The sequence below is a fragment of the Physella acuta genome, unplaced genomic scaffold (assembly GCF_028476545.2).
Source record: "Physella acuta isolate Inbredline_101_S28 unplaced genomic scaffold, ASM2847654v3 ptg001599l, whole genome shotgun sequence".
NCBI lineage: Eukaryota > Metazoa > Mollusca > Gastropoda > Physidae > Physella > Physella acuta.
The window spans coordinates 125,932-140,940 of NW_026733113.1; the positions used below are offsets into that span (position 1 = coordinate 125,932).

The 15,009-nt window shown below is 34.2% G+C and overlaps 1 protein-coding gene across 8 annotated transcripts in view; it reads right to left on the reverse strand.

Moving 5' to 3' along the window:
- Positions 1 to 2,352: 2,352 nt before the first annotated feature.
- LOC131929107 (CAP-Gly domain-containing linker protein 1) overlaps positions 2,353 to 15,009 on the reverse strand; it is a 46,997-nt gene continuing 34,340 nt past the window's right edge. For 4 of the 8 annotated variants that reach the window (XM_059285310.1, XM_059285312.1, XM_059285309.1 and 1 more), the window contains 12 exons: positions 13,786 to 13,951; positions 13,240 to 13,455; positions 12,676 to 12,879; positions 11,908 to 12,045; positions 11,621 to 11,709; positions 11,405 to 11,525; positions 11,145 to 11,197; positions 8,746 to 8,788; positions 8,265 to 8,439; positions 7,894 to 8,068; positions 7,079 to 7,248; positions 2,354 to 6,396 (listed from right to left, as the gene is read on the reverse strand). In XM_059285310.1, the coding sequence (XP_059141293.1) occupies positions 6,350 to 6,396; positions 7,079 to 7,248; positions 7,894 to 8,068; positions 8,265 to 8,439; positions 8,746 to 8,788; positions 11,145 to 11,197; positions 11,405 to 11,525; positions 11,621 to 11,709; positions 11,908 to 12,045; positions 12,676 to 12,879; positions 13,240 to 13,455; positions 13,786 to 13,951 (1,597 nt within the window). In that variant the 3' untranslated portion in view covers positions 2,354 to 6,349. Of the gene's footprint in view, positions 6,397 to 7,078; positions 7,249 to 7,893; positions 8,069 to 8,264; positions 8,440 to 8,745; positions 8,789 to 11,144; positions 11,198 to 11,404; positions 11,526 to 11,620; positions 11,710 to 11,907; positions 12,046 to 12,675; positions 12,880 to 13,239; positions 13,456 to 13,785; positions 13,952 to 15,009 lie in introns of all 8 variants that reach the window. The other 4 variants (XM_059285304.1, XM_059285307.1, XM_059285305.1 and 1 more) reach the window with 2 other exon arrangements.

Sequence of the window (15,009 nt, forward strand, 5' to 3'; positions counted from 1 at the left end):
ACATCAAAAGATAAGTCTTTGGCATCAAACATTATGTAACAAGTTTTCACCAAAGTGACATCAGATGCCAAGTCAGACCTCCACATCATAGATCTGTGCCTCCATGTCATCAAATGTTATCTGGTGCTAGTAAATGTCATGTGTCTAGTCCTCTGGGCCTATATCTGTGCCATCAAATGCCACAAAATATGCAATTGCATAACTGGTTTATGAAATGTCATGTGCCTACACATCTGCCATCAAATGTCACATGACACCATGTCATATGCCAACACACCCGTGTCATCAAATGTCATCATATGCACATGTCTAAACCTCCGTGCCATCAAAGTTGTGGTAAGCAGCGCCAGGCTCCACACCAGTGCAGATGTTCCTCCCGCCCCTCACACAGAGAAATGGATTTCCCTTCATCAACCCCACCTCCTCACAAACTGTGACCTCATCCTCACTTAAAACCTCGTCACTGTCGTCCTCATTACTCCCATACACCCCCTCACCAAACAGTTCAAACCCTAGACTCTCATTTTCTTCATCACCACCATAACCGCATGACTCTTTATGATCTACAGTGGAGTCATTACTTTTTGTAGAACCACATGGAAAACAACAGTCCTCATTACTGCTGCAGCTTTCTTCATTCTGGTCCACATTATTATGATCCACTGCCTTCTGCTTACTGCATGAGTCTGGTACAACAGAGTTTTTTTCTGCACTTAACTCACAATGATAGTCTGAATGTTTGTGTTTGTCTGCAGTTTCACAGCAAATATCCGACTCACAGAGTTTATTGATTCTTTCAATATCATTGACACGTCTTGAGTCATTGGTAATTAGACTAATATCATCACTGACATGACTTAAGTCATCTGTCGTTGGACAAGTATCACCATTGATGTGAATTAAATCATCTGTTTCTGGACAAGCATGCAAGCGTGAATCATCTGGGTCATTTATTGAGACGATTCCATTTCCTGCTTTGATAGGCATATTCTCTAGAACACTGATTTCATTAACAGAGCTGCTACACTTTTCTGGTAAATTTATGTCATCACCTGGGTTTGTGCAGGGAACATGGATCATGTCATCTACTGGGTCTGTGCAGGGAACATGGAACATATCATCAGCTGGGTCTGTACAGGGAACATGGATCATGTCATCACCTAAGTCAACATGTAGCGGGTCATCATCTGGGTCTACATGGAGCGGGTCATCACCTGGGTCTGTACAAGGAACATAGAATGTGTCATCACCTGGGTCTACAAGGAGTGGGTCATCACCTGGGTCTGTACTGGGAACGTGGATCATGTCATCACCTGGGTCTGTACAGGGAACATGGATCATGTCATCACCTAGATCAACGTGGAGTGGGTCATCACTTGGTTCCACATGGAACATGTCATCACCTGGGTCTACACGGAGCGGGTCATCATTTGGGTCTTTACTGGGAACATGGAGCGGGTCATCATCTGCGTCTACATGGAGCAGTTCATTACTTGGGTCTACATGGAGCAGTTCATCACTTGGGTCCACATGGAGCAGGTCATGACTTGCGTCTACATGGAGCGGGTCATGACTTGCGTCTACATGGAGCGGGTCATCACCAGGGTCTGAGCTCAAGCTAGACAAATCAGACTGAGTATCGTCACTGCTCATCATTTCCTTGTGTGCTGTATCACACAGGCCTGAATCAACCGTATGCAGATTGCCAGAGTGCAAACAGTAGCCATTGTCCTGACTTTCAACCAACATCAAGTCTAGCATGTCACATGAACAATCACACAAATCTGTAAAAACTGGAAGTGTAATTACAAAAAGTCTGAATTAAAATACTTCTGAGCATACTGAAATATATTTGGATGCCTGAAATGAGAGTTAATGTTGAGATAGAAAGTAATCTCAGTTTCTTTAAAAACCCAGTAGTAGTCTTTGATGCTAGAAAAAATCTGGCACTAATCATGCTGATAGTGAAGAACTAGCCATCTTGCAGGTCACAGCATACAATAAACTCATGCTAGAGAAACTTCAGTTTAAAAAAAATAAATTTCTGCACATTGTATTAGGTTCGATTTTCTTAAAATAACTGGCTTTATTTATTTAATAATGTAGAATTGTCCTTAAGATAAATTTTATGAACATCTTTGTAATATCTTTTGTAAAAACCAAGTTAAAAATCACCATTCTGAATGTCAGCTCATGCACAAGACAAAAAAAAAACTATCAAGAAAATATTAGGGGAAAATCCATTTGAATCAGCACACATCTTTGCACTCGAGAGGAACATGCAAAGAAACAAGCACAAGGAAGAGAGTCCTGAGATATTTTAATGTTCCTAGTCAGATCAGTAACACTGTACAGTGTACAGTAACTGGATGACATTGAAAATATTCCACTTTGTGCTTAAGTAGACAAATATGCTACAGACATTGACAAATATTTCTTACATAAGTGGACAAACATATAACAGCATCAACAGAGAGGAAAAACAAAACAAAGTTCAGTGTTTGTATTTTATATTTTCTTACAAATCTCCATGATTTCACATCTGTACAAAACTAACAAGATCACTCAGCCAAGCAGCTTAAATTAATGTGTCTGCCACAGAAATCATTTTATGCTAACAAGGGCAGTAACTCATCAACTAAAGCAAAAAAATGTTTGGAAAAAAAAAAGGCACCTAAAACAAGCCATAAAGCATGACAGAGAGTTTCCTGAAAATATCTCCTTAATGCTACTGTCTAAATTTTAATCAGTCTTGATAAAAGCTCAGAGAAAAAAAACAGCAGGTAATTAAATTTTCTACAAATTAAAAACATTACTTAAACATTTTTTTTCCTAACATTAAAACAAAAAATTGTACTGGTCAATGTAGACATAATATTAATTGAGAATATAAATATGTCACAATCAATTACGGTCTAAACAACACCCCTATCACCAGTGTTAAGTCCAAAGTAAGTTTACAAGAGTTCAATAAAAATCTATTTGTGTCCATAAACACAAAGTTAGATGAACTATTTACATCTACATATATGACACTGTTCAACAGGTTCTCTTGTCAAAGGGAGATTACTATGAATAAAATTATTATACATGCATGTAATATAATTTTAATAGAAAGAAGTATAATTTACAAGTACTTCTTAAGGTTTATAAGTGTGATCTAAATTTTTTAATAAGTTGAGTAGGATTTGATAATATAATAAATAAGATGAAGCATCAAGAGGTAAGTCATAAACCATTAAAAATTAATTTTAAAATTATTTGTTGCGGTTCTAAAATATTGGTTTGGTCTAAATTATTCACATTTTCCTGGCATAAGGGAAACAATAATTTAAATTCAATGATGCCATCACATATTCTCTGTTCATGCATTTGAAATATTTAAAATGTTTATGTGGAGCTTTCTTATCTAAATAAATATAGTACAGCATTAATTACAAAGCCAGTCTATTCCACTAGTGTACCTGAGGTAGGGGAGATGATCACTGCCATCACCAGTTCTATCCCATAATTTTAATCTTTATTTTCTCGTTTGTGAACAAATACAGATTGAGTCGTTTTGCTCCTCTTGAATTTCCTAACTAATGTGAAAGAGATTGTAGGACTTTGATATTTTAATTTTATCTTTTTTCTAATTACTTATTTATACACATACTATTATTTTTTATTAAAGCAATCATTTTAATTAATTTTATTTTTCAGTACCACATTTCAATTAGAAGATTTTCTTTTAGAAATTGAATACTTTTTTGGAAAGTTGACAGAAGATCAGCTAAGCCTTGCAGATACTTGTCTTTAACATAATAATTTAGAATGACCGAAGGTGCATAGCAGATCAGCCTATAAATGAGGGAGGGGTTCCCACTATTTAACATCGCTTCAAAACTCAAACAGTAATATCCAACCACAAATAGCCTAATTATAGAACAGAATTGAATGTGCCATGCTGTTCTATACAGTATTACAGGGAAAGCAAGAGCAAACAGACCAATGAGACAGTTGAGCAGTGATAAAACCCAAGAAAGACTTGTAAAACATAAAAAGCACTGGCAAGCTGTCAACCAACTATGGCACAATGAATGAGCAAACAAAGGAGGACTGGTGTAAGGCAAACAGACAAAGCATGAGATGGCCAAGGAAGTCTTTGCTGTAAGGAATGGCTGGTGGGTCACCACTCAGGGGGATGGTAAAACATCAATGACACAATGCTGCGGACAAGTATAGAACAATGACAAAAAATGTTGCGGACAAGTATGTAACAATGTTGCTGACCAGTAAAGAACATTGACACAATGCTGGTGACAAGTATAGAACAATGACAAAAAATGTTGCGGACAAGTATGGAACAATGTTGCTGACATGTAAGGAACAGTGTTGCTGACAAGTATTGAACAATGACACAATGCTGGTGACAAGTATAGAATAAGTATAGAACAATGTACTTGACAAGTATAGAACAATGACCCAATGTTGCTGACAAGTATAGAACAATGACAAAATGCTGCAGACAAGTATAGAGCAATGACACAATGCTGCTGACAAAAAAGATCAATGACACAGCCTGTTGAGAGTTATGTATGATCTAAATCATGTCAAATTATAGACAACCACTTGCATCAAGGTTGTTAAAATGACATTCAAACATTCATCAATAAAATGGATTCAGACATTCTCCATTTACTTTTCACAACCAACAATAAAAAGTGATATAAAGTTTTGACATGATTGGCTCACATTTAGATCTGCTCATAATTAACGTGACATATACAAATCTATATACAGCGAAGATCCAGCACTCCACATATAGGGCAGTCTGCTCTGGTCAACATTCAACAGTTCCATTACTTAGCAGCTATCAGTGATGGTCATCAATAACTTCATCGCTACTACAAATAACTTCCTGGTTTTACTAATCAACCATGGCTACAGCCAATGGTGTAGTCAAAAGGTTGTTAATTAATTATTAACACACTTCACACCTAGGTTACTAGTCAGCTAAAATCTTTTCTTCATCATTAGTAGAATAGAAAAAAAAATCTACTAGTCATAATACAAACACTGAATGCTTGTAATATTTTGTATCCATGCATATTTAGTTTAAACATAATGAAGCTTCAAGACATGTATGTACAAAGTAATTACAATAACATGTGTGATTAAACATATTATGTTAATCCCTTGAATGGAATACTTGCTGATACAAGATAACACTTTCAAGGTAGGCAGGAGAAACAGAAGGGTTACAGTACAGTTTCTTTCATTTATCTCTAGGCAGATATTTATAAACCAGATGCTTGTTCTACTCATACAAACACACAGACAGACACACATGTAGCAATGAATCTCAATTTATAACCAGCAAACAAAAATCATCACTTCATACAAGGTCATATTTTAGATAAAAAACATGTCTTGTTTAAATATTTTGAAAACTTGCTGTTTAAAGCTATGCACATGCATACCCACAGTCAATCTGCCTAGAGAGAAACAATACCCTGTATATTATAGTAACACAGCCCTCAGTCCAATAAATAGCTCATCATGTACAATATTTGCTTGTTACTTACATAACATACAACAAGAAATGTACAGGCTCGACTAAAGGATGTTTTACAGGAGGCAAACTCATTCTTGGAATAATTTTATCATCCTTTATGCTTTCATTCTAATTAGAACTGCAACTCCAATTAGAATCTATGGAAATGTATCAGACGGGAAAATGTTTAAGACATAACAAATTCAACAATAGAAAAAAGTCTCAGCCAGTTTGCTAGTCTTTAGAAAATCATTTCATCTAACCACTATTAGAGCTGATGCCCAAAATATGCAGACAAGAACAAATTGTTTGTTTCACTACAGTTAATCTGTTTAGATATAAAACATTATAAAAACAACAGATTACTTTATTCTTTTAGATATGTTGAGTATTTCTTGATCAACTTGGGAAAACCAAACAGCAGTATTTCCTCTTTTAACAGTATAGTTTCAGTAAAAAATTTGAAATTTCAAACATCTGTCAACTGACATTTCAAATATCTGTCAACTGACATTTCAAATATCTGGTCAACTGACAGTCCAAAGTAATATGGCCACCTTTACATCCAATTCCGTTTATCTAAAACATACTACTATTATTATGTTTTCCCACTTTAGGGGCCTTGTCATCTACTTAAGAACAGACTACAGAGATGAGCCCTAGTTGTAGGTCAGCTATTCATGTGGTGTACTAGTGGTTGTGACAGTCCCTACAGGAGACTTTGTGCAATGTAAGATCAAACCAACAACAACAACAGTGCAGTGGTTAGACACACAAGGGGTGGTTAAGGTGGGTTGAGAACAACTTGAGATGTTAGAACATTTGTTCATCATCACACTGGTCAGTCCAATGCCCAAACGCTGGAAAAAAAGAGGCAAATAAAAAAAATTGCATTCAGATCCAATGCTTACATGAGGGTAGGTGAAGGGGATGATGAATGGCAGTTGCTCACAAGTGAAGAGTATCACAGTTCCCAGAAAAATGCACACAACGGAAAACTGAGCAATTACAAACTTATTTTACTAACTTTAATTTTGTCATATTTCGTGGAAGTGTTTAATTATGCTACAAGTTATATGTGGTCATTCTTTGTTAATGTCAGAAAATATCCGATTTAAGAAAACAAAATGCCCTTCCAAAATTTTTTAGCACAGTTTTCCGTTGTGCATCTTTTTGGTCACCAGTATCACACATCCATGCTTAAAAATGGTTTTCATTGGTCCAGGTTTTTTTCCCCACAGTGTATAGAGAGGAATTAGAAGTACAGGACAATGAAAGAGATTCAAATAATAGATCTAATGCAATTGTAAACAAAATGTAGACCAAAATTTTATGGTCCATTGAATTACTGATGAAATAAATAGTAAAGTAGATAGTCCACAAATTAAACAGCCCATAATTTTACTCATGAAAAAATATCTGATTGTAGCCGGTCCAAAAATTATACGATCTATAATTTTACAGATATATTTAATGTCTTACAATTTGTATGGTCTACAATGCTACAGAGATAAAGTAGTTTTAAAAGGTGAGAAAATGTACCTTCACATATTTCACAGTAAGGCCGAGGTGATTTAGGATCTCCATGGTGACGAGTGGGCTCAGGGCTATGGGACATTGCTTGTTTGGGACAGTCCTCTGTTTCGTGAAGATCAAACACGTCACAGATATCACAGAACAATCTGGGTGGGGCGCGACTTCTTGATGGAGTTCTGAAAGGGGAGTAACAAATACACTCATCTTTGTTAGTGGAGTTTTGAACGGTAAGTGAGAAATAGTCATCTTTGTTGGTCTAACAGCGGGGGTAATAAAATAAATAAATGGCCATATTGTCTGGTAGAGTATTTGATAATTGCAACTTGGTAATCAAGGTGAAACCCTGGGCCCTAACTTGAGAAGAGCCAGATGTATCAGGCTCCTATCTCCACACAGCTGATGTTTGCAAGGGAGAGGCTTCACTTATACAGCTAAAATGGGGTCTAATGTAACTGAACATAATGGGCAGCTGTGTCTAATACAGGGCTTATGATTATAAATATCAACTTCAGTTTAGATTTACTTTTAAAATCTATTTTATTTTTTTTGCTTAAGGATGTCTTAACTCATTTTTTGTTACAGTCATAGATTAACAAAGTAATCAACATACAACAGTTGTAAACCTTAAGAGTTTTGTATCTAGTGAAAAGTACACAAATGATAAACAAACATCGGATGTGAAAATTGTCTAAATTTGATTTCCCTGCCCAAATTTCACCAGTTACATAAGATTCTAATAAATATCACATTTGTAGACAGTAACAAATATTTTTTAAAAACCCACAGAAAACAAAGGATGATTAGTAGAGGGATAATCTTACTCTAATGGCTCAGTAAATTCCCCATTAGTGTGTATCCCAGAATCCTCCATGACAGAAAGCCTGTGCTGCAGCTCCTGGTTTTTGTTCTGCAGCTCCACAATGACGGAGTTTAAGAAATCTACCTGTCCTTTAGCCGAGTCCGCCTCATCTTTTAAATGTTGATAAACCTCATCACCTGCATATTCAAAATGTTCAGTTAAACAACTGCGACACAAAACATACTATACTAACATACTAATACCAGTTTTATACCCAAATCAGAGACACTAAAGAAACATAAATATGAACATAAAAGCAAATTGTTACATACATGTTTTGAAACCCCACACACAAGCATACACCTAGCAACAAATAATATCCTTATCTCTTACCTGAAATCATGCTTGCATTAGATGCTGCTTTACTCTGGGCCTCTGCTAAACTGTGCTGAGTTTGCTGTAAGTCACTCTGTAATTGTTTGATTGTTTTCTCCAGGGTTGTCTTTTCTTTCTTCAGCAAGCCTTCAGATGCTTGTAATGTTTTCATCTCAGAGCCCAACTCACTGACCTAAGGGAGGTTGATCAAGGGGAAATGGATAAGGTCAATATCTTAAAAATAAACAGATAGAGAGAACAATATCTTATAAATAGATTGAAGTACATCTTCACTTTTCCATATTTAGTGTACAGTAATTAAGTTAAGTGATTTATTATTAAGATTGAGTAAAGGGAAATAAAAAAAGGTAAAATGGAGATCTATCTTCCCATTTGTATTTATAGTCTACAGTAAGATAGTCAAAGGATTTACTAATAAAAGATTGATTAAAATGCCAACATTATCATATACAGATCTTATACAATGCTAGTTACCTACCTTTGTTGAATGTTTGTCAACTTCCTTGATAAATTGCCTGCACCTATGCAAAGAAACAACAGATATATAGAAATATGCATAACATTATGAAGAAAAACTTTCTAAATAATCAAATCCGTTTTTTTTAAATTTTGTTTTTAATGAGTACTTAAAGCTTTTAAATGGTCTGGAACAAATTTTTGAAAATAACTACAAGATAGAGCTTATTTGAAAGATAGTTCCACACAAAAAAAAAATATACTGGCTAGAAGATGCTAACTGACCTCAGGCCTTTGTAGACTAAAGTTACCAAACAACAGCTATTTTACAATCAAGCTTAAAGTCATTTTCATTATAGATCATGACAAAATGTTTACCAAGCATATAAATGCCACATCTACGACTAGATAAAAGCAATGAAATGGATTCACAAAGAAAACAAGCTTATCATGCAAAGGTTATCAACATGTGAAATCTTTTTCTTTTCCATGAGTTAATTTGACAAGTGTTATCTCCCTGTTTTATCCAGTGCAAGATGAAAAATAGTTTTAAAATTGTCTACTTTCTGAAAAAAAATACCAAGCCTGAAATATACTTATAGAAAAAAAATGTTAGTATTTTGCTTTATTAACCCAAGCACTAAAAAATTATTAAAACTTTTTCTCCTCCTATACCCTAGTTAATTAAAAAATAAATTAAGATTAAAATACACTTTAAACAATAACAGCAAAAACAAATATTTAAAAATACAGATATTTTAAAAATAAAATGCTGTTTTTACATAAACAGAAGCTGAAATATAGACTATCTTTTAAAATGTACATTTAAGGGAATGGAGATTAGGATTTTAAAAACCTTTGCACACAAATCATGAATAAAAAAATATTTTAAATTGACAAGTTAGATAATATTTTAGATTCAAGTACAAAAAAACCCCACAGATGTAGGAAAAGGTTATACAAAAAAAAAGACTTTAAAAAATGTAAAAAAGAAAAGCTTTAAAATGGTAAGTACAGTAAACAAAACAAAACAAACACAATATTCAAACACAAGGACAATACATGTTTGCACAAAGGCAATATCTGCTGCTGATATAAAAAAAATAATAGAAACCCTAGTAGACAATATCTATTAAAGTTTCTTCTACACTTGTATTGTTATTACAGTCAGAGGCTAAGTTCAGAATTAGGGTTAAGGTCAAAACTAAGGTAGGACTACTAGCAACATAGAATGAGGGTCTGTGTTAAGGCTAGGAAATATATAGCCTCAAATCTCCTACCAACATTTTAATAAGTATCCCCAAAACTAATATACAGACTAAAATATACACACAAAAAAACACAAATAAAAACCGATACACAAAACAGATACAATGTAAATGACCTTTGATACGAAACAGATACAATTATTAGACAAGAACAATGTAATGACCTTTGAGATACTCAGACTAAACAGATACAATTATTAGACAAGAACAATGTAATGACCTTTGAGATATTCAGACTAAACAGATACAATTATTAGACAAGAACAATGTAATGACCTTTGAGATATTCAGACAAAACAGATACAATTATTAGACAAGAACAATGTAATCGCCTTCAGACAAAACATCACAGAATTAAGTGTAGTACCTTTTAAGATATTCTAAAAAGACAGACACAATTATTAGCCTGCACAACACAAAATGATGCAGTTCTAGATAAGACAATACAGGGTGTGATTTGTATACCAGCACTATAAACCTTGAGTGCCATCCACAGTTGACTACAGCTAAGCAAGTTAAAGAAAAAACATCTTGTAAGTCTACATGTAGCGTGCACATGCCTATGAAAAAGGACCAAATAAAAGCCCATTGAGCTAAACAAGCCACTACACACTGCCCTGATGTAGAATCTTACCATCAATAAGATGAAATTAGTTGACATGTCAAGCACAAATCCGCTCAATGAAATGTTCATCAAATTCAAGGGATTAGTGGCAATTAAAAGCATACATTTTTATTTAATTATTTGAAACTGCTTTAGACTATTTAAATTCAAATAAAATATAAATTACAATGTATACTATTTGGAATATGGAGAAACTCAATTATTGTAACTTAATACATAATTTGCAATTATTTCAACAGACATGTTTTAAATTTTTAACACCAAAGATCAAAACCATGGTTTTTGGATTTCAAAGACAACTCAATAAATTTAATCACTTTAAATGCGCTAACTTAATTTATTAAAATTATTGCCAACCACAAAAAATCCACAAGAACACAAAACATAACTAAACATTCCAGGCGAAAAAAAAAGAAACCTGACCAATCATTCAAGTTTTCAAACCAAGATCATGAAAATCACGTTGAGAAAAAGTAAGCAAGAAATTGATTTTTAAACCAATTTTTGAAGCAGGAAAAAAAAACTTACTTTTCTTCTACAGCTTCCTTTTCTTTCAGTAATTCACTTTTTTCTTTCCTCAGCTGTGAATAACAAACCAAGGGTATAGAATGAACTTATTTCAAAGAATTTTCTTATCAACAAATTTGGGTAAATGTTTGATAGACTGCTAGAAAATCCTGGATTAAGAAAACAATGCTCTATACTTTTTGAGTGTTGTTAATTTACTACTAGCTTATGTTTTGTTAAGTATGTGGGGTTAAAGTATCTTTAAAATGTCAACAACTTACCAGATCTCTCTCCTGTACAACAGTTTTCAACTGATCCAGCTCTGCCTGCAATTCAGCTAGCTGGAATTCTTTAGATTCTGCCAAATCCTTGGCTTCTTGCAATGATATTCTTAGAGATCCCCTGCAACACGGGAGTAACATAGTCATGAAATGTGCAACATAAAAAAAAAGATAATTTTTAAATTTACAGATGAGTTAATGAAATGCTGATCTCACAATTCATGTGTCAATAGTTCTGTTTCAGTCTGTGACTTCACCATCAGCTCCTCAGCTTTCTTTGTGGACTCCAATTTGATTTTGTCCAACTGTTAAATACATGATGTAAATAATGTAATCAACCTTAACCTCAGTAGCTTACATTTGCAATATTTGAAAATTATTTTAAATATTGACTTTATCTAGCAATTAGTCCCTAAGAGTAACAGTTGTGGTAACCTAATTAGCACTGACAAGTCTCCAGTAACTTGATAGCTGAAAGCAATGCTAGTAGAACAAGTCCATACCTCTTTCTTTGTCTCCTCCAGCTGAATGTCTCTCTTCTGGACATCTCCCCTCAGCTGGACCAGCTCCTGCTGCAGTAGGTCTCTTTCTTGAGCCACTTCCTGTTTCTGTTGCTTGGCTTCATCACGAGACTTCTCAGCCTAAACGACACAATAACAGAATCTTTGAGACCTCAGCATAAACAAAAAAAGAACAGAAATTAAGGAGAATTCTCAGCCAAACAACAAATTTAGTGGAGACTTCTCAGAACTGAAAACACAAGCTTAGAGTAGCGGACTGATTAGTAGTAGAACAAGTTAATGTTAACCCAAAATTATTCTAGGTTTTAAAGCACGCCACACTGCTTTAATCACATAGGTTTTAAGTATCTCTATTAGGGGTTAGCGTGGTTGAGTCGGTAAAGCTCATGGTTGCTAAATCGAAAAGTCTCGAGTTCGAACCCTCAGGCAGATGAGGCTCGTTAGCTGGGGACAGCCACTCTTTTAGGAGAGAAAACTCCAAAATCAAACAACTGCTGCCTTGTAGTTTGTACTTGGTTGGACAAAAGCTATGGCAGCAAATCTAAAAAGAAAAGCAGGCTGAAATAGGAGTCAATGGCCTCAATGGCGCATTACCAGTTGTCACGTATACTTAATTATGCTGGAGGGGTTTCCTTCCAACACCAAAATTAAGAATGAAGAAGTATCTATATTTATTTAAGGTAAATCAAATTGTGCCAAACAGATTATATTTTTTAAACATTGCTTAAGAAAACCATAGTAAAGAGCTACCTCTTGTTTAGCTTTAGTCATGACCTCAACTTCCAGTGTCAACTTCTCCACTTTGTCCTCCAGTCCCACACTAGCTCCCTTGGATTTGTTGACCAGCTCCTGTAGGTTGGTAGCCTCAACTCTTGCCTGGATCAGCTCTGTACTCAGTGCTGCCTTCTCTCCCTCTACCCTCTTCAAATGTTTTTCTGCCTGTTGTTTCTCATACTGTTCAGGTTAAAAAATAAAACCACACATTAACATTTATTCTGAAAGAACATTTTCCCCAGCAAAATAATATTTTCTTCTAACAAAAACAAATAACTGACATATCTTAATATTGGGTTTAATTTTATTGAACACTCAACACACTAAAAGCCAAAAAAAAAAAAAAAAATGAAACTTCCAAATTAATGTAGATCTACATTTATTTTATGCATGCCTCCTTTCTACATCTTGTAAACTGTAGAGCTTTAGAATGATCAACATCAACCAATATGACCCACCCTATAGTTTACTGAGTTCTACACAAGCCCCCTAAGTGCCCCTTCCACCCTTAATTCTACACTAAGTCATCTATTTACTGACCTGCATAGCCTCCTTCTCTGCAGTCACCCTGTCTAGTAACTGTTTGTGTGCTGTTGTTTTGTCCTCTTGTTTACTAAGTTCATCTCTTATATTTAAAACTTCTTGTTGCAAGTTTTTAATCTCAGCTTCCTTACGCTCTAATGCCTCCTTTTTCTCACTAGCTAAGTTTTCTACTAACTGGTTTGTTTTGGCTTTAGATTTTTCTACTGTTTCATTCTAGGGAATAATTTTTTTTATCAATATATTAATGAAAAAAATAAAATATGAAATAGATGTTATATTTGATAGAATGTAAGAAAGAATATAACTTATTAATCTATTTCATACTAAAGTGTAACATATAACATTTTCTCAGTAATTCTGTTAATTACTTTAATAGCCAACAGCTATTTTGTGTTCACATATGTGCAGAACTAATAACACAGATAAAAATAAAACTGTTGTAAGTTTACTCAAGCAGATCATGGGGTTTAAAGGCACATAACACAACTAAATACAACATTGTGAGAGATGTTTTTTAAAACAACATCACCAACAAATACTCACTAATTCCTTAACTTGGTCCTGCAGTTTGGCAATGATGCCCTCAAAATTTTGTTTAGCCTCCTGAATTTCCCTATCTTTCTCCTGCTGTAAAACCTCATAGTTTTCTTTTGCTTTAGCTAGATTTTGAGAAGAGCTCGACAAGTCGTTTAGTAGATCCTCGATTTTTCTAAAGGAGACAACAACAGCGTTTGCCATTTTCATTTGCAGAGCTTTGATTTTGTGGGACAGAGTGAGGAAATTATCTTTCTTGTTTCCTGGGCTGAGATGCTCGTTGTTTGATTTACTTATTATTGCTTTATGGTACAGAAACATCTCCAAACAAGGAAGACTTTTTAGTGATTTTGACAAGCAGTGCTCAACCCAGGAACACAACAAAGTAACAAAAAGTTACACAGAGATTCTAGGGCAGTGTTTTATACCTTTTGTGAGTTTCCCAATTAAAATAAAAAAGGAACATTTTATTATCAATAGTTTACATTACAGTAAGAAACAAAATATGGATTTTCGAGGGCATTTAGTTAATTTCATGACGTAGCAGTTACATGACCAAAATCGCTATACAAATTTTAAGACATCTAATTACATCTAGGTAGCTAATTACTACAAATTATACTATGTAAAAATAAAATTGTAAAAAGAAATGTTTTGAACAATAAGCCTTGGGTTTTTCTACAAATTTGGGAAAATTGAAAGCAAGAAAGTCTAAATTGGGATTGAGAAAAATAAGCACCATTAATTGCAACTGATCAGTTTAAAAAAATAAAAACCAAGAAAACCACTGCTCTAGGCTTTAAAAGCTAACAAAACATTTAAATCAAATCTAGCCTTTAATTTCTATTACTTAGCTATATTAAGTTTTCATTTAGAAATTAATTTGAGAAAATAAATGTAAATTGAATTAAAAAATTCTAATTTTGAGCAAACAATATCAACGACTAAAACAATTAGCTAATAAAGAAAATCAGGACAAAGTAATGCATGATTATCTCCTGTTACATGACATTTTGACACTATTTTTCTATAACAAATAATTTTATGACAGATAATGCATACTACTAGCATATACAGCAGCTAATGCAATGAAACTTCAATATAATGCACAAAAGATGTGTGTTGCTCTTGCAACCAAACAAGCAGAATAATAAGGCTGCACCTGCTAGAATATGATGCATCTGAAGATAGTGGACACAACGTTAAAAAGTTTCACAGCAGGAACAAAATGTG